This window comes from Typopeltis vanoorti, chromosome 19, assembly GCF_054136105.1.
Source record: "Typopeltis vanoorti isolate ZY-2024b chromosome 19, IOZ_Tvanoo_1.0, whole genome shotgun sequence".
Taxonomy (NCBI): Eukaryota; Metazoa; Arthropoda; class Arachnida; order Uropygi; family Thelyphonidae; genus Typopeltis; species Typopeltis vanoorti.
The window spans coordinates 30,719,399-30,743,283 of NC_143567.1; the positions used below are offsets into that span (position 1 = coordinate 30,719,399).

The following is a 23,885-nucleotide window of genomic DNA, read 5'->3' on the forward strand; positions in this document are numbered from 1 at the left end:
ACTTCTATTCTCCTTGGCTTTAGCTCATCCACTATCATCAATAACACACCTTCCCCCATTTTATTCTCCCTGTCTCTCCTGAACACACCATACCCCTCACATTCAATCCCACTAGCTGTGTCATCTTCTGTCAGCCATGTTTCACTAATGCCAATAACCAGTATACAAATTCTGCATTTGTATACATGAACTGAAGAAGCCAATTTGTCCCATCCCTATTTTGATGCCTTATACTAACTATCTCATTCTGATTTGTGGTCTTTCCTACTCGCTTTTGCATATTACACACATTGACACACTCACTGTCTCTCTAAAATCTGCATAATATGCTAATGCAATTCATACATATACCTAACCCAAATTCCTGATAACCCTCTTCACTTTTTCAATACCTTTGATATATTTTTAACCAGTTCCCCTTCTATATATTTAGAGGTCACCTCTTCTCTTGGCAACTCAGATCACAGTCTTGTGCAAGTTTCCATTCTCCAACCAAACCCAACCTCTTGTCCTTTGTCATTACAAAGGTACCTGGCAGGAAGACATCCAAATACTGCTCTTCCTTGTCATGGTATGATTCTTGCATCCACTCTTCTGACTCAGGAACTATGTTCACTACCATGAAGGCCTTCATCCTGTATTTTACCCAAAATTCTTATCTATTCTCTAAGCCTGGGTTCAACAAAAAATGTATGCAAGTAATTGAAGAAAAAAAAAAAAAGTCAACTTAGTGCAGGTGGCTTGCAATGAGAATCCCAACTTCATACTTGGCCCTATGCTGAAGCATGTAATAAATGTAAAACATCCATCTCCATAAGAGCCAATAGAAGAAAATTTGCTTCCTGTACAAATGGAAGCTGTGCTTTCTGGTTCCTTGCAACCTCTTTGATGCAACCTCTGCTCACCTGCTTTTCCATTTCTCTCTCTCTCTCTCTCTCTCATTCAGATGGCACCACTGTTACAGCACCCAGAGATAAAGCTGACCTCCTGACATCTCTCTTTTCCTCCAATTCGTGCATAGATGACAAAGGTAAATTGCCTCCTTCCATGTCAGTAACTAAGCACCATATGCCTACTGTGGTTTTTTTGCAAAAAAGACATAAGAAGAATAATAAGTAATCTGGATGCTAAAAAAATCTTTTGGCCCCATCTCTTCAGCTGTAATCAAATGTTCTCCAGAACTAACACCTGTCCTCTATTGTCTCATCAATCTTCTTTACTCAGTTGGTACTTATCCCAACACATGGAAGCGAGCACATATCCAACCCATTCTCAAAAAAAAGGAAATAGAGGCCCATTAATCATTGACCACTAGTATGATTCTGCCAATCTAGATCCATGACTGATCTCTTAGCCAACATCATCCACTGCTGGATGCATGCCTCAGAAAGGTTTGGAGAAACATGTGCTCTTACCCTAGACATCTCAAGCACTTTTGATCATGTTTTGCATCATAGCTTGCTTAGCACACTACCTTCCATCTGTTTAACAGCCACCCTCTGCAATTGGATAGTTAACTTTCTTTCTTTTGGTCATGTGTTGCATATCATGGTGGATGGCACTCTCTCTTCAAGTTTTTCAACAGTAACCAATGCCTTAAACACTGATCTCAATACCATCCTTCAGTGGAACAATGATAACTTGGTCACTTTCAGTGTCACCAAAATGCACTCCTGCCTTTTCTCTTGCAAAAAAGGATCTCAGCTCAGCAATATACAAATCACCAGACAGGATGAGATCTCTCTCTCTCTCTCTCTCTCTCTCTCTCTCTTGGATTGGCATTTACCTCCAGCCTCTCTTGATATAAATCACATAAATAGTTACCTCAGCCTCTAAAAAACTAGACATTTGGAAAAACTCAAAAGCTATTTTACACCCACCCAGCTACCAACCTTATACCAATACTAAATCTGTCCATCCATAAAATACTGTTTATACATCTGGAGTAATGTACCCAAAACTGTCTTAAAAATTCTTGATGCTTTCCAGAGGAGAGCATTCAGCTTATAGATGAATCTTTCCTCATACTCACTTCAGCCTCTATCTCAGAGATGCATGAAGACAGAGACTTAAAAAAAGAGCAGCAGCAGCTGCCCATCATCCTTTTCAGTACAACTGCAAACACATCAAATCTGCTTCTCATCTTTCTCCTTTGATACATCATTGGACACACAGTAGTATACTTAAATTTTGCAAAGGCTTTTGATAGATTGCCACATGACAAGTTGATAGTTAAACCAAATTAGGTGGGGTTGGATATTAAATTAATACACTGGATTGGAGATTGGATGTCTGATAGATATCAGCAAGTTATGAATGGGAGAATGATAACTTGTTAGTAGTCTGCCTCAAGGACATATTGAGGGCCATTGCCCTTTAACCTTTATGTTATTAATATTGTGGAATTTTGAATGGGGATATTCAGTTGTTTGCAGATGATGCAAAGTTGGGAAAACTATGAGTATAGCAGATGTTCTGGTCTTACAAGAGGACTTGAATAGGCTGAGTGAATGGGCACATGAGTGGGGTTATAGCTCAATGTTACAAAGTGTAAGGTTTAAAATTTGGAAGACAATGATGGGATGTAGAGTATATATTGGAGGAAGTTGAGGAAATAAGGGATCCAACTGTGATGGTGGATAGGGATCTAAAATTTAGAGGAAACATTTCTAAAATGTGAGGACAACACAATGAATTCTGACAATGATACAGAGAACACTGACTTGTAGAAGTGGGAAGATTTTGGTTCCATTGCATAAAGTCTTGGTTAGGAAACATATGGACTATTCTGCCCAGAGTAGTCCATATGTGGACTACTGGTTTACAAAAGAATGAAGTCATTCATGCATTTCTGATCTTTGGAGTGTTGAGCATGAAAAAAGGCTGAGAAGATACAATTTAAAGAGTCTAGCGGATAGGAGGAGGAAAGGCGATAGGATAGAGACATAAGTTGGCAAGGGGTTCTTATCATATTAATCTAATCTTTAAAGGTATCTGTGGCATGACTATAAATAATAAATTACACAATAACCACAGTAATTAACTTTAATGAAATGAAAATACAGATATTTCATACTGAAAATAACAGTACATCACCAGTGTGTAGAAACACATTAATAAAAATAAAAGGAACCAGATTACAAAGTATATACAGCTGTCAGTGGTTTATCAATTAAAAACTGCTGCCACATGCTGGAAATTAGTATTAATAAATAGTATTATTAAAATATTATTAAAAACTTGATGGTTACATAAGATAAGGATCTCCCAAACTGGGAGGGAGAGAGAGAGAGAGAGAGAGAGAGAGAGAGAAACAATCATTCTGATTCAGATTTGGACAATATAAAAGGACTTCGCAACTTTTTTTGAAAAGGCGTTCATATTTAAACCTGCATCTATGGAGAAGATGAGCTTTATCCCACTGGATATTGTGTTTAGTGTCAATACTATGTTGTGCCAGACTAGACTTCTGAGGCTTCATGTATTCGATATAATATCGATATTCATTAATTCTTTTTTTCTACAGAACGGTCTGTTTGTCCAAAGTATGCTAGATTACATTCACATGGTATATGGTAAATGCCATTATACTGTAAGCAAAAAATTACTCTTGACAACACTCCCACTAATAAATGAATTGTGAATATTTCTGGTCGCCCATTATCTGATTGCTGAAACTACCATATTAGCTAAAGGCCATGACTTCGTGGTGGTACCAAAATGCATCCCATATCTTGAATTTTTGCATAACATCAAACACAATCTGTCGAAACTTTCCAGTGAAGATGTCAATAAACTACGCTAAGTGAGGAAGTTGCTGCCTCACTTTTTAAAAGCAAATTACCTCCATGTAATTTATTGAGTGCTGAAATTTATCTATTTCAAAACCAGATAAAGGAAAAGCATTAGTGGTAATGGATAAGGCTGACTATGAGAGAAAAATAGACTGCCTTTTACAGGATACCTCCGCCTATCAAGAAATTAATTATAACCTGCCAAAATGCAAATTAACAATTAAATAAGCTGCTTGATGAAGTTGTTAGCTGGGATCAAAATACAAAAATGGACAAGTTGCACAGTCGTTTTGGAAGAATTCCTCATTTACATGGACTTACAAAAATTCATAAAGAAGGTTATCTTACCATTCACGATGGGTAAGACCCATCATGAATTGTATTGACTTGCCCACCTACAGAATTGCTAAATTTCTGTCACATTTATTAACTGGACAATCGAAATCATTCATCAAAAATTCCACATATTTTCTTGAGAAAATCAAGGATATTCAAATACAAGAATTGGATTTGTTAGTCAGTTTTGACATTGTTTCCCTCTTTACCAACATTCCATTATCTGACAGTGTTAATTCACTATATGATGACTACCCTCCTGATATTACAAAGATTTTTGAATGTGTTATACAATCAGGATATTTCAGCTGGAAAACAAAATCTATAGACAAGTTGAAGGTACTGCCATGGGTAGCCCTCTGTCTATACCTTTGGCAAACTATTTTTTGAAAAACCTAGAAGATACCTTGTTCTCATCCATTCATCCCCAACCCTCTCATGGGTTTTGTTATGTTGATGATATCTTTGCTATTTGGCCTCATTCTGAAAATGAACTCCACTTTCCTACAGCAGATCAATAGCCTTCATCCACACATCCAGTTCACCATGGAAAAAGAAAAGGCTGGTAGTTTACCATTCTTGGACATCCGCCTTAAACACACCGCCTCTGATAATTTATCAACAAGTGTTTATCGAAATCCTACCTTTACTGCGAGATGCATTCATCAAAAGTCTGCTCATCACATCTCTTAAAAAAAAAATGGTATTATCAAGTCTTTAATTATTATTATTATTATTATTATGGGCAACTCCAAGGAGTCCTTAGACTCATTGAGGGAGGCCCTAACATCATGTCAAGAACAACTACTCAACATCCACACAATATCTATCATATTTTGCCTTCTCATTCACAGTCATGGTATCCACAACAGACTCTGGCAGCTTATTCCACTCATTCACCACTCTCCAAGTAAAAAACCTAGTTCTAACACCCTTGCTAACCATACTCTTGCCGGGTTTCCATGGATTGCCCCTAGTCCTCCCACCACCAGTCCTGTTCTGAAAAATATCCTCCGAATTAATCTTATAGAAACCCTTCAGTAATTTGAATGTCTCAATCATCACCCCCTTTTCCACCAATCAGCCAGTTTCTGTAACCCACAAAGCTTCAACCTGTTCTTGTAAGGTTTCCATAGACCTGCTACCATCTTGATCACTCACCTCTGGATCCTCTTTACCACCTCACCATCACCAAGAAAACCCTGGCACCCAGATCTTTATGCAGTAGTCAAGATGGGATCTTAAGGCTAGATAACATCTTTGTCTCTGCTCATCAAAGTATCCTTCACTAACCAAGTGATCTGATGAGCTGCTTTAGCCACTTTTGCTATGCGCCCCACTAAACTTTCATTCCCTATCTGCTAACACTCCCAAGTCTCTGCCTTCGTCAATTTCCTGGAGTACAGTTCCACAATGTGGTATACTGCTGATAATTTTTTCACCCCAAAATGCATAAATTTACACTTTGCCATATTAAAACTGACATCCATTCTCCTTAGCCCAGTCTGCCAATCCATCCAAATCATCCTGCAAAATTTTGATATGTTTATTAACTATTGCTCTACCCAACTTCGCATCATTGGCAGATAACTCTGAACAGTTCCTCTTAGATCCTTTCCTATATCATTAATGAAGAAATTAAATAGCAGTGGTCCAAGAACAGAACCCTGCAGCACACCACTAGTCACAGGCCTTCTTTTGGAATCTACTCCTGAATAAACTACTCTCTGATATCTTTCCATCAACCACCCTCCTATCCATCTCACCAACCCTATATCCATCCCCATGTGCTGTAGTTTACTGATTAGAATTCCATGTGGTATCCTGTCAAAGACCTTTCAAAGTCCAGCAGTATCACTGTAAACCCATTACCCTTATCCAGTTCAGTCATACTGTGTTATAAAACATGAGCAAATTACTGAGGCATGATCTTCCCTTCATAAAACCATGCTGTTCCCACATATAGTATCCCATTATCATCTATCCATTCCTGTATTTTTCTCTTGACTACTTTCTCCAAAACCTTGACAATGACTCCTGATATGCTGATCGATCGGTAATTTGCAACGGCAATCTTGGAACCTCCTTTATGCAGTGGAACTATTTTCCCATCTTTCCACCCCTCGGGACTAACCCAGACCCGAGACTCAAATTAAACAAAATGGTCAAGGGCACTGACAATTCTTTAGCCGCTTCACATAAGACCAGAGATGGTATACCATCCAATCCCACAGATGTATTCACATTAAGGTTTTGTAATATACTATTCACCTCCATTTCATTCATCTCAATTCCCGTATAAGCTATTGGTTCATTCATTTCTGCAATGTCACCACCTGAATGATAAACTCTTGCAAAGTGCTCACTCAGTAATTCCACTATATCAACTGATTCGGTTACTTCCCTACCATCGGCATTCTTGAAAATCATTCTGCCATATACATTTTTTCTTTTACTTGCAACATATCGAAAAAACTGTTTGGGATTCTCTTTAGCCTGCATGGCTAATGTTCTTTTATAATCCGCTTTTGCTTTTCTTACCACACTCGTTACCCTTCTGGCCTGCGCTTTATACCGTTCATGTGTCTGCCGGTCACCTTTCTCCTTAAATTCTCTCCATAGTTGTTTCTTTTTTTGCAGATCAAGCTTAATGGTGTTTTTCATCCATTTAACCCCTACTTGATTTATTATTCGGACTCTAAGTATACAGTCAGCCATTACCCCCTTCAAATGCTCCTTTACCACTTCCCATGCACTATCAACATCCAGCCCTTGCAGTTTTACATGCCATGGCACTGAACCAAGCAATCTCCTAAGATTGTCATACTTACATGTGGAATTACCAGACCGGTAATTCCACATGTACTCTGTCTTAATTGAAAATTCCATGCATTTAGCCACCTCCCATCTGAGAATTTGACTGTATTGAATATGACCACATTGCCACCAATTGGTGAGAGTGATAATAAGGTCAAGACCTTATTATCACTCTCACCAATTGGTGGCAATGTGGTCATATTCAATACAGTCAAATTCTCAGATTCAATTACTAGGTCAAGCACTCTCGAACCCCTAGTATATTCCATTACATGCTCTCTCAGGTATTTATCCCTTAATAACTGCATAAAACCCAATTCCTTCCTCCCGTATGTCCTCTCCTCCTTCCAATCAATGTTACCATGTTGAAATCCATTAATAGGGTAATAATAATTACCCTCCTTCCACTCATTGCATCTATTTGCTTATGCATACTATCTCTACCATCTATTCCATCACCTGGTCTATAGCAGTACCCAACTGTATATTTTGTTCTGCGTCTCAATCTCACACTAAATAGCCTCAAATGTGCTCTTTTCAATATCCTGCAGTTCAACTTCTATTCTCCTTGGCTGCAGTTCATCAGCTATCATCAATAACACTCCTCCCCCCGTTTTTTTCTCTCTGTCCCTCCTGAACACACTATACCCTTCACAAAGAGTGGTATGATGGACTTTGTGTTTCTCAGGGGGAGACCTCCCCTCAGTGAGTCTTGACAGACTTTATGTCTTAGGAAGGACCTCCCTCGATGAGTCTTTTGACTCCTTGGAGGCCTGAATAATAATAATAATAATTCTATCCCACTAGCTATATCATCTTCTGTCAGCCATGTCTCGCTAATGCCAATAACCTGTGGCCAGGAAGAGCCAACCAAGGCCAAAAATTATTCCTTCTTGTTCCTAATGCTCCTGGCATTAGTACACATGAAGTGCAAAAGCCTGTTAGTTTCATCCTCATCTTGATGCCTCATACTAACTATCCCATTCTGATCTGTTGTCCTTCGTACTTACTCGGGCATATTATACGCATTCTTACACTCAACTGCCTCACTGATGTCTGCATATCCACTCTCCCCCCGCCCCCACATAGCTCTAGTTTCCCTGATTCCGCACATTCACTTTTTCTTCATTCAGCAACACTTTTTCTAGTCTCTGCACACCAAATCCATTCATATGCAAACCATCCATCTTGTATAAGTCCTTTTGCCCATCAAACTCACTCAACACATCCACAAACTCCACACCACTCCTCCTGCATAAATTAATAGAGCACATAAGATGTGCTCCTCTCCCTCAAACTTACAACAAGAATTTCTCACTATCAAAACGTTAATGGAATTTAATAGTTACAACCCTAATAAAATCTAGAAGATAATTGACTCCAATGTTCCAACACCTCTGGATTCTTCAACAGACTGTAGAGTTCCAATCCCATAAATTTCTGGCATCTCAGAACTGATTGGCAGAATTTTGAAGAGGTATCATCTCGTTCCCACATATTTTCCGATCAACAAAATTTCTCATCAGTTGCCATACAGAAGACAAATTGGTACCTCTATCATTAGCTGGCATTTATCGTGTGAATAATCTAACATCCTTAGGACAAACGTTTTGTAGAAAAAAGAATTAATGAGCATCAATATTATATTGAATACATGAAGCCTCAAAAGTCTAGTCTAGCACAACATAGTATTGATACTAAACACAATATCCAGTGGGATAAAGCTCATCTTCTCCATAGATGCAGGTTTAACACATTAACTGCCATGTGAGTTGTGTTTAACTCATGCTAATTTTGAGCCCGGGGCCTCGTGAAGCATATATAACTCACAAGTCTCTTTACCTTGGGAGCCAAGGTAAAGAGACTTGTGTAAAAATAACTCACAAGTTATTTTTACCTTGGGAGCCACATGGTGCACAAGCAACTCATGCTGCCATGCTGTAACATACATGTTACATGATGGGTGTCCCCCGGGCAAAAACCCTGCAGTTGGTCTGTGAAAATCTTACTTGTCGATGTTCTTATTGTTATAATTAATATTGACGATTTAATTTTAAAAGCATGGATCAAATGAATAGCAGTCAATAAATTTTGTTTTTCTATTTATTTTTACCTAAATTTTACACTTAAGCATGACAAGTCATGAAAAACACTTTACCCTTATGAACTATTTTTCAAGTTTTCACATTACTTTTTATATTACTAATTTTCGAATTTTTATATTACTTTTTTATATTACTAATTTTCAAGTTTTTATATTATTTTTTTATTGATGTATGTTTTAGGAAAAAAATTCTAAACAAAAGTACACATTACATTTGCTGCATTTCCATCCTGTCTGTTTATGTCTTTTCATGGCAAATTCATCCTTTCTCAGCTTGTGTTTTTTCATAGCACACAATACATCATCTTTATTAGAAAGGATCATTTTGTTTTCAAAGTTTTTTTCTATTTTCGTAATAAAACACTGTGGTCCCAAGGGAAAATTTTTTTTTATTCTAGTGTGGCAGTCAATGTGTTAAATATAAGCACCTTTTCAAAGAAAGTTGCGAAGTTCTTTTACATTGGCCAAATCTGAATCAGAATGATTGTTTTTCTCTCTCTCTCTCCCAGTTTGGGAGATCCTTATCTTATGTAACCATCTAAAAATTATTATTATTATTATTATTCAGGCCTCCATGGAGTCAAAAGACTCATCGTGGGAGGTCCTTCCTAGGAACATAAAGTCTGTCAAGACTCATCAAGGGGAGGTCCCTCCCTAAGAAACACAAAGTTTATCATACCACTCCTTAAACTCATTGACCGTTCTCGCTCTCACCACTCCATCAGGCAATGCATTCCACGGTTCAACCACCCTCCATGCAAAGAAACCACTCACCTTCTTGCTCACAGTTTCCTTTCGTAACTTCCAGGGATGGCCTCTTGTCACCACTCCCTCCCACTGTTCAACCAAACGAAAGAACTCCCCAGTGTCAACCCTGTAACCACCTCTCAGCAGTTTAAAAGTCTCAATCATATCACTTCTCCTTCTTCTATCCACCAAACTCTGCAGTTCACATTCACTCAGCCAATCCTCATAACCGAAATTGTACAGTCATGAAACCATCTTTGTCATCCGTCTCTCTGTACCCTTTCCACAGTTAATTTATTTCCTTCAAATCCTGGGGACCAAATCTGAGAACAATAGTCCAAGTGTGATCTGATCAGAGACTTATACAACGGAATGATAACCCTTTTATCTCTGCAGGTCAGTAGTGTCCTCATAATTGCAGCAATCCTCTGTGTTACCTTCACCAACTATGCAATATGTCCCCTAAACTTCAAGTTTCTATCAATCATCAACCCCAGATCTCTTGTCTCCCCTAATTCCTCCAGTATAACTCCTCCTATAGAGTATGCAGCATCCCATCGATGTTTCCCAAACCTCAAGACTTTACATTTTGTTGCATTAAAATGATACCCCATTCATTTGCCCATCTATCTAGCTTATTCAAATCCTCTTGCAGCGCTACCACATCTGCACTATTACTAATAATCCTTCCCAGCTTCGCATCATCCGTAAACAACTGAATATCCCTTGCAATTCACTGGCAATGTCATTGATATGAAGGTTAACAATATAGGTCCTAGTACTGAGCCCTGTGGGACCCCACTTGTAACCCTCTGCCTCCTTGAAACTGCTCCACCATACACAACTCTCTGATACCTATCAGACAGTCAATCTTGAATCCAGTTGACCAATCTGACATCCAGACTCATGTGCTGCAACTTAAATATCAGCTTATCATGTGGCACCCTGTCAAATGCCTTCGCTAAGTCTAAGAAAATTGCAGTATATGCCTTTCCCTCATCTAATGTTCTTGTAACTTTATTATAAAAGGCTAGCATATAGCTAAAACAAGAGTGCCCCTTCGCAAATCCATGTTGACCCTCACTATTAACATTACTCTCATCTGCCCAATGCTGTATACGGTCCCTCACTACTTTCTCCAAAATCTTAACAACTACTGATGACACACAAACTGGCCTATAATTAGACACTTCCAGTCTGTTACCACCCTTATGCAATGGCACTATCTTACCTACTTTCCATTCCCTGAGCACCTTTCCCGCAGCCAGCTTTCATTGAAAAGCCAGGTTAAAGGCACTGTCAGTTCCCTAGCACATTCTCTCAAAACTAGTGGTGAAATACCATCCAGTCCAAAAGCTTTACTGACATCCAGAGTACTCAGTAGCTGAAACACACTCTCCTCCTGTACCCCTAAACCTCGAACCTGCCCTATCCCTCTAGCATTAAAACTGACTCCTCTAGGATGAAATATTCCAATAAAGTGTTCATTGAACTATTCCACTATGTCCTCTGCATCAGTCACTCTATTCCCATTTTTATCCCACAGTATCATTCTTCCACAATCATTTCTCCTCTTACTGGCCAAATAGCTAAAAAATTCCCTAGGATTGTCTTTGGATCTTAGGGCCAATCTCCTCTCACATTCCAGTTTTGCCCTCCCCACCACACTAGTCACCCCCCCTGGCCTATGTCATACCCTCCATGCATCCCTTCTCCACCTGTCTCCCCATATCTCCCCCATAGTTTCTTTTTCACATGCGATTCCTGTTTAACACTGTGGTGGTGTCACAATTGTGTCCACTTCCTCACTCGTGGTATACAACCCACCATTGCTGCCAATAAACATTCCCTCACAATTTCCCATGCACCAACGATATCCCAGCCCCCAATTCCTCCCTCCATATAACTTCCCGAAGTCGACGTCTAAGACCATTATAATCACCCGCCCTACAATTATACATAAGTTTCCGTCTCCTCGATACCCCTGCATGTCCACCCACCCTCCAAGTCAAAACCACATGGTGACTCTCTCTAACTGGTGGGAGAGATGCCATCTCAGTTATCATAAATTCCTCTGATGCCATAACCAAATCCAAAACTCCTGAACCTCTTGTTCCCTCTGTTACATGTTGCCCAAGACATTTGTCCCCCAAGAATTCTAGAAACTCCATTCCCCATTGCTACATGCATCTTCCTCTCCCCAATTTATACTACTGTAGTTAAAATCTCCCATAACAATCACTCTTCCTGCACTCGCCAAACCCAACTGTCCAAACATCTCCTGGTCCCCATCCTCTGTGCTCCTGGGTCTGTAGCAACACCCCACTAAATATCCTGTCTTGCCCACCTCTACCTCACATCATATGCTCTCAAAATCATTTGTCTCACTGCCTTCCAAAGCCTCCACTCTTAGAGGACAAGTCGTCACTTATCATAAGCAGTACCCCACCACCACGCTTTCTCCTCCCATCCTGCCGAAAAATGCTGTACCCAGCGACTTCTATTCCTGTTATTATATCCTCTTCTGTCAACCACGTCTCAGTCCCAATAATTTTTGGCCAGGCTGTTGCTATCTGTGCCACCAATTCCTCTCCCTTATTCCAGATACTCCTGGCATTAGTATAAAGCATATAAATGCCATTGTTTCTATACCCAGCATTATCCCCTCTCTTCTCCAATGGGCTCAGTGTTACCTGATGTCATCTCCCTTTTCCCAAGTATCCATTCCCACAAGAGGCCATCCCTGCTATCATTCTCCCTGCGACACACTGACTTGTTCAGAACAGCAATCTCTCCAGATGCCCACGTCCTTCCTCATTCAAATGTAAGTGGTCTCTGGCATACAATTCCTCTCTTTCCTGAAACGCACTCCAGCATCCACATATACCAGTCCTCTCTTTTCACATATTCTAGCTATTATGTCATTCAATATTGCTGCTCTTCTGCTCAGCTCATCATTATCATACCTAGACAACATGCACACTATTTTTCCTCTCTCTGTCTTCTTCCATACAGCCTCAAGCAAAAATCTCATATTTCTCACTGCCCGACTTACATTACCACTCAAGTCATTTGTTCCTACCATCACAATCATCTCATCCACCCTTTCACCTCTCTTAATTGCCATAGCTACCCTTTCTATTGTTCTTCCTGGCAAACACTCCTCATGCATCCTATCTTGAACACCACATAAATAAATAATATAATATTATTAAAAATAAATAAATAAAAAAATAAATAATATTATTATTAATACTAATTTCCAGCATGTGGCAACAGTTTTTAATTGGTAAACCACTGACAGCTGTATGTACTTTATAATCCAGTTCCTTTTATTGCTGGTTTCGACACACTGATGATTTACTATTATTTTCAGTATGAAATATCTGTACTTTCATTTCATTCAAGTTAATTGCTGTGGTTATCATGCAATTTATTATTTATCAGATTAATGTTGAAGAGGCTTTTCACAGAATGGTGAACAAGAGGTCATCCCTGGAGGCTCTATAAGGAGAGTGTGAAAAGCAGGATTTTTGCATGGAGAGTGGTGAATGATTAGAATGCACTTCCTGAGAGTGTGGTGTGCAGAGAATGTGAATGTATTTAAGGGATGGTATATTGAGCTGTGTGTATGATGGGAACCTCCCACTATGAGTCTTTGACTCCATGGGGATAATAATAATAATAATTTATTCCATCTACCTCTGTCCTCTGGAATAGCCTTCCTCATAATGTTGAAGTTGTTTCCCAACAACTTCAACCTTATGCTCTTCAATAAAAATGCAAATAGATTTTTTATTTCTCAATCTTACCTCCACATCACTGATGCTATAGATTCCTGTGCCAGTCATGTGTGGGATAAAAAAAAAAAAAAAAAAAAAAAAAAAAAGGCACAAATCTCACACAGCTTTGATGAGCATTTCAGAATGCTTAACTGAAGTTAGAGACTGGCACAAGAACCTATAGCATTGGTGCTGTGTATAGGATGCAGGTAAGGATTGAGAAAGAAGAAATCGATTTTGAATTATTCTTGAAGAGCTGGAGCTGCTGCTAAAAGCTGCTGGAGAAGCTTTTCTGCTACTAAATGACTCTCCTTGTTCTGATTACTATAGACAAATAAGTTGATGTAACAAATATCAATTCTTTCAATTTATTATTGTAGTCATCATCTGTCATCACAAAACTTATGTAACATTTCACTTGTCTGCATTCACTATTACTATGCCAGCAAAGGTTGGTCGATTGGTAGAGCTTCTGCTACTAATGCCTCACTCAAAAATTTAAATAAGTTTAAGTGCAGTTAGTAGCTGGAAGGAGATCAATCGTTTGATGCTGTTGGCACACTCTCCCTCGATGAGTCTTTGGATTCCCTGGAGGTGTCACATAATAATAATAATAATAATAATTACTATGTTTTGGTTTAGTTTTAAATTTTTTCAGTGCTGCTTTTTCTCCATTGGCAATGTTGCTTTTTTTGGGGTTGCATTTTAAAGTAAGGTAGCTACAGTAACATGGCAGTTTTGTGATGACAAATTCAATTTGTCACTATCTCTGCACATAGGATTTTTACTGGAGATAGCAAAATTAAATCCTTTGCTTAGAATTTTGATTTAATTGCCTGAAAGTGTATAATTTGACAAGTTATGAATCACTTTGTCTTCCAGAAGTTGCTGAAGATTTTTCTTCCTTGAAAGATTGTTGAACTTCCTTGTTAAACTTTTCTTATCTTCTTTAAATATTCTAAGTTCATTTTTGGCTGATAAATGCTCTATGAATGCCTAAATATCAGGCCTGAACAGCTTAGAAAGCTTTAGGTGAAGATCATAACACTTTGCATTAATTGCACTAAGTATCTGCAGATGTTTCTATTTGCTTCTTACATAGAGATAGGCTAGGCATTGTGTATATTTTGAGTACTCGAAAAGTAGACTATCTCAATGTACCCAAGAGAAAGACCACTTCATAAGATGGAAGAATGCCAGGCTACTTCACAAATCCCAGTTTAAATTGGAAAGATTGTTCCTGGAAGCGGCACAAGTTCTACAGAACCCAATTAACTATAACAGAACAAACAGTAAGATTTACATATATTTTAGCACACTACTCTATCGTATATAGGTTCAGCATGATGATATGTTGCTAGTTCAGTGAGACCTCTTGAAATGACTGTTGACTCCTTAAAGATTTGCTACTACTATACTAATATTAAATTAATGGTAATAATTAAAAATGTATTAAAACTGAACCTTAAATTTAATGATAACTTTTAGTAGTTTGTATTTTGCATATGTTCCAGGAGGAGAATCAGCGCTTATAGCATCAGCAGGATCAGTGATTGGTATTGGTAATGATATTGCTGGAAGTATCCGTGTCCCATCATTTAGTGCAGGAATTTTTGGTCATAAAACATCTCGATGTAAGTTTTTTTTTTTTTTAATCAGATATTAGAAATTTCTTTTATCAGGAGATTTAGATACTCTGGTGAACTTTAAATGTTAATACTCTTCTACCCCATTATTTTAATTTTGTAGCATAACAGAAGCATGCAGGCATGTTAACAGGAAGGCAACATAACCTGAGTATGAAAGAATCCTGCAGTCCTAATTTGGCACGTTATAAGGATACAGTGATGAAATTTTTCCGAATTCCAAGATAACTGTTTCCCAGATATCTAGTAAAGTGAGACAGCTAATTTTTTTTAATTTTTTTATGATGCTTCCACCCATAAAAGGCTATTTGCAAACATATAGTACATTTTGTACCCTTTGTGAGCTAAGGATTTTTTTTTCTATTTTTATCAATTTTATATATTTCTTGTATTTCTGATTTATTTTTTATATAGTCTGGAAACTCCTCTAGAGACCAAGCATGAAACTTTTTTAAAGCCACTTCAGGCCTCCAATGGAGTGGTGGTTTGTTCAGATTTGGATATAAAGCCATGGAAAATTCTAAAAATAATCTCTCCAATTTGCATTTGTACCTGTATAAAAGAAAGGTTTTGTTCCATTGGATCCAGTGATTCATATCTATGTCATGGTCTACTACTCCAGAACAGCTGTACTGAAGGTAATGGAGGAAGCTGTAGACCTAGGATGGTCAAGATGATGAATGGAGAGGATCTTTCAACACTCTCTTTCCATCCCAAAACTCACCCGCCCATCCAAAAAAAAAAAAAAATCCAGAACACAAATAATCCATTGTCATTCTCTATAACTGAGGAACCTAAAAAAAATAACTCACGTATTCTTAAAAAGTATGATATACAGATTTCATTCAAGTCATGTTAAAAATTAGCTATCCTTATCCACCTACCAAAAGATCCTCTCCACCATCTTTGACCATCCTAAGATCTGCAGCATTCTTGCTCCTGCAGACTTTTGCATTTTGAACAAACAGGAAGAATTGCCAGTATCTGCTATTCCAGCTGCTCTGGAGTAGCAGGTCACCATACCATAGTATAAACTATATCCAATGTAACAAAAATCTCCCTTTTACATTGTTGTACATCCAACTTGAAGATGAGGACTGTAGGATTCTTTCATACTCAGTGTCTGCTTGCCTTCTTGCTAGCGGCCTGTGTGCACATTCTTAGTTGTATTTCTTCATCCATTAAGCCCATATTTTGAATTTGTGACCATGGTGAAACATTGTCTTAATTTATTAGCTAAATAAATTTAGTTAGTAATTATTATCTAGATGTGTATGTGTGTGTGTGTGTCTTCTCCACTAAACATAAACATGAGTGATAATGTCCAAACATACATACCAAATTAGATGCACTGCAGCCCACAGAGAGAGGGAATCTGCAACCAACAAAAATTAAAAATGAAATTCTACATGATTTGTTGAACATCCAACTTGAAATAGAACTTTATCCAACATATAAATTGAGAACAACCACAATTCTATTATTTATTATCATTATTATTATTACATGGATTTTTATATAAATCACATGGATATTAAATCCAGCATTATTTCAAAGCCGAATGTAGAAACTATGAAAGTTTTGTAATATACTCGCTGGCATTCACGAGATGCCCTAGCACCTTACGAAACTGTCATAGTTTCTACATTCAGTTTTGAAATAATGCTGGATTTAATTTAATATCCACTTGATTTATATAATTTTGCCTACTGGCAAAATTATATAAATTGTAGCCTATTGTTCTTTATTTTAGTTATTACATAGAGTTTGTAGATTCTTGTGGGAAGTCCACCAAATGTTTCACCAAGCACTAAATTGTTTACACAATATGTGGCTTTGAACACAGTCAACAAAAAACAATTTAAGTAACTTAATATTTCTACATATTCTCTCTTTTCTACCTATAACTCAATTTCTGTACAAATGAATCTTCAATCTATCTAAAGAGCATTCCAAGGACTTAACCATCATCTTAGTCACTTGCCTCTAGATCCTTTCTGCCTCTTCCTCATCCTGAAGAAACCCAGATGACCAGATCCATGCACATTAGCCCAAATGGGTGTCAAATCAAATCCTTATAAAAGGATATATTTGGTAGCCTGGTAGGATAAATGGTTAACTTGCCTGCTCTCCAATCAACAGGTTGTGCGTTCAAATTGGACCATGGTAATGGATGTTTGTGATTGGCTTTAGGTGAGAAATTAATTTCATGTGAAACTATTGCTATTTTCTTTTTTTTTTTTAAACCATGTATCCAAATGTAAGAACACAACATCAGTGTATCTTACCAAAATAGAAGGTTTGAGAATGACAGTAGCAAAAATATGTTTTTCAAAATGTCCCATATAGAAACTGGCAAAGATTATTATTATTATTATTATTATTATTATTATTATTATTATTATTAACATCTGATCTCCATGGAGTCAGAAACTCATTGTGGGAGGTACACACTATTGCACACAATGCTCATCCAACCATGCCTTAATGAGTCTTTGACTCCATGAGGTCTTGTTTAATAATAATAATTCAATGTGTCTACATTCACAACACACTCAGGCAATGCATTCCACTCACCAACCACTCTCCATGCAAAAAACCTGGTCCTCACACCTCTGCTCACATCCTCCTTATAGTTTCCAGCAATAGCCTCATGTTCTATGCCCCTCTCTCATTCTATGTTCTATGAAAAATCTCTTCCTTGTCAACCTCAATAACAACCCCTGACTAGCTTATGTCTCAATCATATTTCCTCCCTCTTCCTCCTATTAACAAGCCTTTGCAACTTACATCTCAATCTGTCCTCATACTCCACATTCCAAAAATCACTGACCACCTTTTTGAATCTTCTCTGGACCTGTTCCAACATATCCTCATTACCATGAAAACCCAGCGACCAAATCTGTACACAATAATCCATATGAGGCCTGATCAAGGCCTTATACAATAGCATCATAACCTCTCTATTTCTGCATGTCAGGGTCCTCCACATCATTGCTATTATCTGATGTGACATCATCACAACTTGCAAAGTGTGGTCCCTGAAATTCAGGTCTCATCTCCTCTACTTCCTTTAAAGGAAGTAGAGGAGATGAGAGTTCTTTCCCTTTAAAGATTTTTTTAAAGATACTTCACATCCCATTGTTGCTTATTAAATCTTAAAACCTTACACTTTGCAACTAAACTGACAGTTCCATTACCTGCCCATTCATGCGATCTATTCAAGTCCTCTTGTAAGGCCATAACATCCACTTGATGTTATGGCATTTAATTAGGTGCTACATGACAAGTTGATATTTAAAGTACAACACATAGAGTATATAGTAGTGAACAAATTAATCCGAACAAGCCAAACTGTCATGAAGTTTTTGGTTTTGTTTCATTTAACAATAATTTTGGTTCTAGTTCACTATTTTGGTTGAGTGCTGTATGGTTATAACTATCTTCATGAGGGGTTTATTAATAGTGTTGTGCATTTTTAAAAGCATAAATAAGTTGACATTCGTAGTGTTTTATTCATTTTGTGTAGACATAAAATGGTTACTTCTCCAAGAAAGTGTTCAAAAATATGTACTTTTTTCTCAGCTATGACTCAAAGACAAATTGCCCAGCAATTTGTCTTTGAGTCATAGCTCAAATGGTGTTGGTTTGGGTACTGTTAATGAGATTTTACAGAGGTTTAAGGAGATACGTACCTTTTCTACTAACAGAAAAGGAAAATGTGGGTGAGAAAGGAAAAACTACACTTACTCAAGATTGTTTACTTGTTAGGAAAAGCAAAATGAATCCAACATTGTCTGCTGTAGACTTAAATAGAGACTTGGAAACTTGTTAATGTTTCTAACATGACAGTCTGTTAAAGATTGTTAGAAGCTGGGAGAAATGCCCACAGACCAAAAATAAAAAAAGAAACAACTGTTGACGACAACTATGCAGAAAAAGAGGCTCCAGTGAGCAAAAGTGTACAAAGATTAGACTGTTGAGAAGGGGAAGAAGGTCATATTCTCGGATGAGAGCCATTTCTTTGTCCAAGGAGAGCGAGTATCCTATGTTTACAAATTAGCGGCTGAAGACTTCTCCCACCTACCTTCAACAAGCTCCTAAACACCCAGCTAAAACTTTTTTTGGGGTTGTTTTACACATGACGGCCCAGAATCACTTGTGCCTGTTGACAGTTATGATGAAAAGTGACTAATACACAAAAATATTGGAGAAAAGAGTGGTACCACAAATCCAGAAAGACCAAAAACTCATCTTCCAACAGGAATCTTGCTCCATGCCACACTTAAAAAAAAAGTGAAAGACTTTCTCAAAAATCTCAACATCCAATTGCCTCAGTGGCCAGGTAACTCTCCTGACATTAACCCAAAAGAAAATTTGTGGACCATACTGAAAAGAGACTTTGAAAATTAAATTATGATACAAAAGATAACTTAATACAACCCAGTTATAAAAGTATGGTTTCAATGCAAAAAAAGAAAAATGTGTTCTATGTTGGTAGAGTCCATGCCTAAGCCAATTAATGAACTTATTAGGGAAGTGAGGCAAGTCCACGTCCCTGTCGTGCTCCCTGGGATCTTATATAGGATAGTACACTCTCTACAATGAAGCTAATGGACCTCTGTGAAGAACAACTGACAAATCAGCAAAAGAAGATTCATATACCAACAGTGAAATATGCAGAAGAATCTTCAGAGGAGCAGACATCTATAAACAACCTGGGCTCAGCTGGCTCCAGCTGTCAGTACCTCGTTAGGGCCCCAACCTAGAGTTAAAAGGAAAATTACCAGATTCAGTCCTCTGACAAAGGGAAGCAGCTTTGTCAGTAATGACACAAGGTTGAAGTCTCATGATGATGGTAAAGCTTGTGATTAGAAAATTGCAGATGGCAATACAGTTTATTGCGTATGTCTGTAATACCAGAGCAGAAAGCAAATGGAGAAACTACTGCTGCATTCTCTCCACTGCTCTATATAACCACCATGATGAGAATATCTACACAAATGGCCCTGAGTTCCCAGCGTTCCTTAAATGGGACAGGGGTACGAAGCATCTCCGGGCTCACAATGGTGTGTCCACTAAAACTAGGACCCTTGAATGTCAGAATCTAGTATGAAGCAGGTAAGCTAAGAAATGCTATCCAGGAAATGAAAAGATTTGAAATTGAGATTTTAGGAATGGGCAAAGTCAGGTGGCCAGGATCAGGAAAAACTCAAGTTAATGACATGACAATGTACCACTCTGGAAGTAGTGAAAACAGCCATCAAAATGGAGTTGGAATAATATTAAACAAAGATGCCAATAAATCACTGTTGAGCTTCATCTCCTACTCAGATAGGATGATGTTATTAAAACTGAAAGGTCAACCACTAGATGTTAATCTTATACAGGTCTAAGCCCCTGCTGCTGACAAGTAGGATACCGAGATCAAAGAATTTTATGATCAATTAAAACAACTAATGAAAAACACAAAGAAACATGATATTAACATTGTTATGGGTGAAATGCTAAAGTTGAAAAAGGTAGAAGTGAAGATATAGTAGGCAAACATGGACTGGGAACAAGAAATAAGAGAGGAGACCGTCTTATTCAATTCTGCCAAGAGGAAGTAATAATTACAAACACATGGTTTAAGCTACCATCCTAAAGGCTATATACATGGTGATTACCACAGGATAATTGCAAATATAGTCAGAAACTAAATTGATTACTTGCTAATTAATCAACAATTTCAAAGTTCCATAAAGAGTACAAAAACCTATTCTAGTGCGGATATTGCTTCTGGTCATAATCTACTGATGACATGGTTAAAACTTAGACTAAAAGCTATACTTAGAGACATTAGCAAAAAAAGTTTGATCTAGGAAAGTTAAAAAAAACAGAGAAAATAAATAAATTGAGTCAAGATCTGAATCAAGAGATCACACTTATCAAGAATGATGACATCATGAAGGTTTATGAATCATTGGATAAATTAAAACCTGTCTTCATAGAAAAATGTACCATACCTTGTGTTCTGATAGAGTAGTAAAAAAAAGAAAGATTGGATAACTGACAAAATTCTTTCTCTCATGGATCAACTCACATCATATAAAAATCATGGTCTAACAAAATATAAAGAAGTTCAGAAAGTTATTAAAGGCAAGATCAAAGAAGCAAAAGAAATCTAGATGAATGAAAAATGTAAAGAAATAGAAATTCTACAGAAAAAGCATGACAGTTTTGATCTACATAAAAAGCTGAAAGAGACCTCTGGTATATTTAAGAAAAAACAACTATGTGTGTGTTCTTTGAAACAAAAAGGCTGAAATAATATCCAAAAAGGATGACAAAATACAAGAATATAGAAGTGAAATATGTAGAAGAACTCTTTACTGATAACAAACAGAACCCAGAAAATACTTGTGAACGGATGGAAGATCCATGCATTCTAAGATCCGAGGTTGAATGGGTGCTAAATTCAGCTAAAAATGGTAAAGCCTTAGGCCCTGATAGAATACCAGCAGAAATAGTAAAGTTATTAGAAGGTGACAACATTACTCTATTAGCTGTTTGATAAGGTCTATGATACAGGCATAATACCTCAAGACTGGTTACAGTCAACCTTCATCATGCTACCTAAAAAAGCAAATGCCAAAACTTGTAATGACTATAGAATGATCATGTTTTCAAACTTTTTCTGAAAATAATTCAAAAAAGAATATACAAAAAATGTGAAGACACCACCAGTGATACCCAATTTGGCTTTAGAAACAGTTTGGGAATGAGAGAGGCGCTTTCCCGTTCTCAAATCTTATTCCAAAAATGTAGTGACCAAAACAAGGAAGTATTCATTTGCTTCATTGACTTCGAGAAAGCATTTGACAAAGTCCAACATACTAAAATGACTGCACTATTAAAAAGAATTGGATTAGATGGTAAAGACATCAGGATCACTGAAAACTTATACTGGAACCAAAAGGCATCTGTTCAAGTTGATGACATTATTAGACACCATTAACATCAAACGGGGAGTAAGGCAAGGATGTATGTTGTCACCTCTTCTTTTTAACATACTCAGAAGCCAAATTTTAAAAAAGAGAGAAGCATAGTTTTTGTGAGAGGGGACATGTGACTCATTAGTTAGTACCATTTTTATTCCAGCTGTCTGAAATTGCACTATTTGCTGAGAAATATATTACACATACTTCAAAAGCCTCTGTACAGTACCTTATTCAGGGATACAATAAAACCAAATTCGATACTTATAACTACTTGTGCGATATGGGCAGACACAAATTTAATGAAGAAAAAATCTGAATTTTAAGTCCCACGGTGGAAAATATATGAAAAAATAAGGGGGTTACTAGAAATCGTAGACCGCATTATATCAAAACCATGTTGTATAAGTACCGCATTATACGAGGGTTACCTGTATATATAGTGAATGCTGTTATGGCAGTTTCACATATTATTGGAATTCGGTTGAAGCGAGTTAGCATTTCAACTCAATTGTCAGCTAGCTTTTTGCGTGATTTCCGAAAAATATATAAATACTGGAGTTAACTCACAACACATTTTGTCTAAGTATTACTTAACACTTCTGAAGATATACTGAGCCTTGGTTGAAGGAGGAAAACCTTCAACAATAAAAATCAATAAACAACAAGCAATTGGTTAAAATGTGGTCATGTGGATAACACATGTTCACTTAAAATCTGACAAAACAGCAAGGGAAGGTGGAAGCAATAAAACCATACTGTTTTTCACTTCACCCCTCTTTTATTACTCATCATTCTGCTGCTACAAATTAAAATAGTGGCAAAATGTTCATGGAATGAACATTCTGCCGGTTTTTTTTAAATTTTTTTTTTAAGTATTCATTTTATTTTAATAATTTTTACTTACTTATTCAATTTTAATTTGTTTTGTTTGAATAATTAAAAAATATAATTTATTTGGTTAATTTAAGTCTGTAGACCACCTGTCCCATCGTCGCAGACCACAGGTGGTCCGCGAACCATAGGTTGAGAAACATGCTATAGGGTTCTCTCACCTTATGTGACCCCTAATTCATAAGCATTTTTGAAATAGAAGATATGACACAACATAAATAAAAAATGAATTTTAATTAGGATAAGTATTTTGGAAAATTTTTTAGTGTTTTTTAACTTTTTCTTTTTTTTTTGGGGGGGGGGGGCAGGGCCCCTTGGCCCCCTCCCTGGGTGCGCCACTGCTATAACCAAATCCCAAACTCTTGAACTTCTTGTTCCCTCTATTACATGTTGCCTAAGACATTTGTCCCTCAAGAATTCTAGAAATTCCATTACCTTATTGCTACATGCATCTTCCTCTCCCCAGTTTATACTACTGTAGTTAAAATCTCTCATAACAATCATTCTTCTTGCACTTGCCAAACTCAATTGGCAAAACATTTCCTGGTCCCCACCCTCTTTGCTCCTGGGTCTATAGCAACACCCCACTAAATATCCTGTCTTTCCCACCTCTACCTCACACCATATGTTTTCAAAATCATTAGTGCCACTGCCTTCCAAAGTCTCCACTCTTAGAGGACATCGGTCGTCACTTATCATAAGCAGTACTCCACCACCACGCTTTCCCTTCCTATCCTGCTGAAAAATGCTGTACCCAGCAACTTCTATTTCTGTCATTATATCTT

General features: G+C 37.4%; 1 protein-coding gene across 1 annotated transcript in view; it reads left to right on the top strand.

Annotated features, from left to right (window-relative positions):
• LOC150095962 (fatty-acid amide hydrolase 2-like) overlaps nt 1-23,885 on the top strand; it is a 118,026-nt gene that overhangs the window by 59,001 nt on the left and 35,140 nt on the right. Inside the window, exon 5 of the mRNA XM_090408965.1 lies at nt 15,095-15,214. Within this exon, the coding sequence (XP_090265091.1) occupies nt 15,095-15,214 (120 nt within the window). The remainder of the gene's footprint in view (nt 1-15,094; nt 15,215-23,885) is intronic.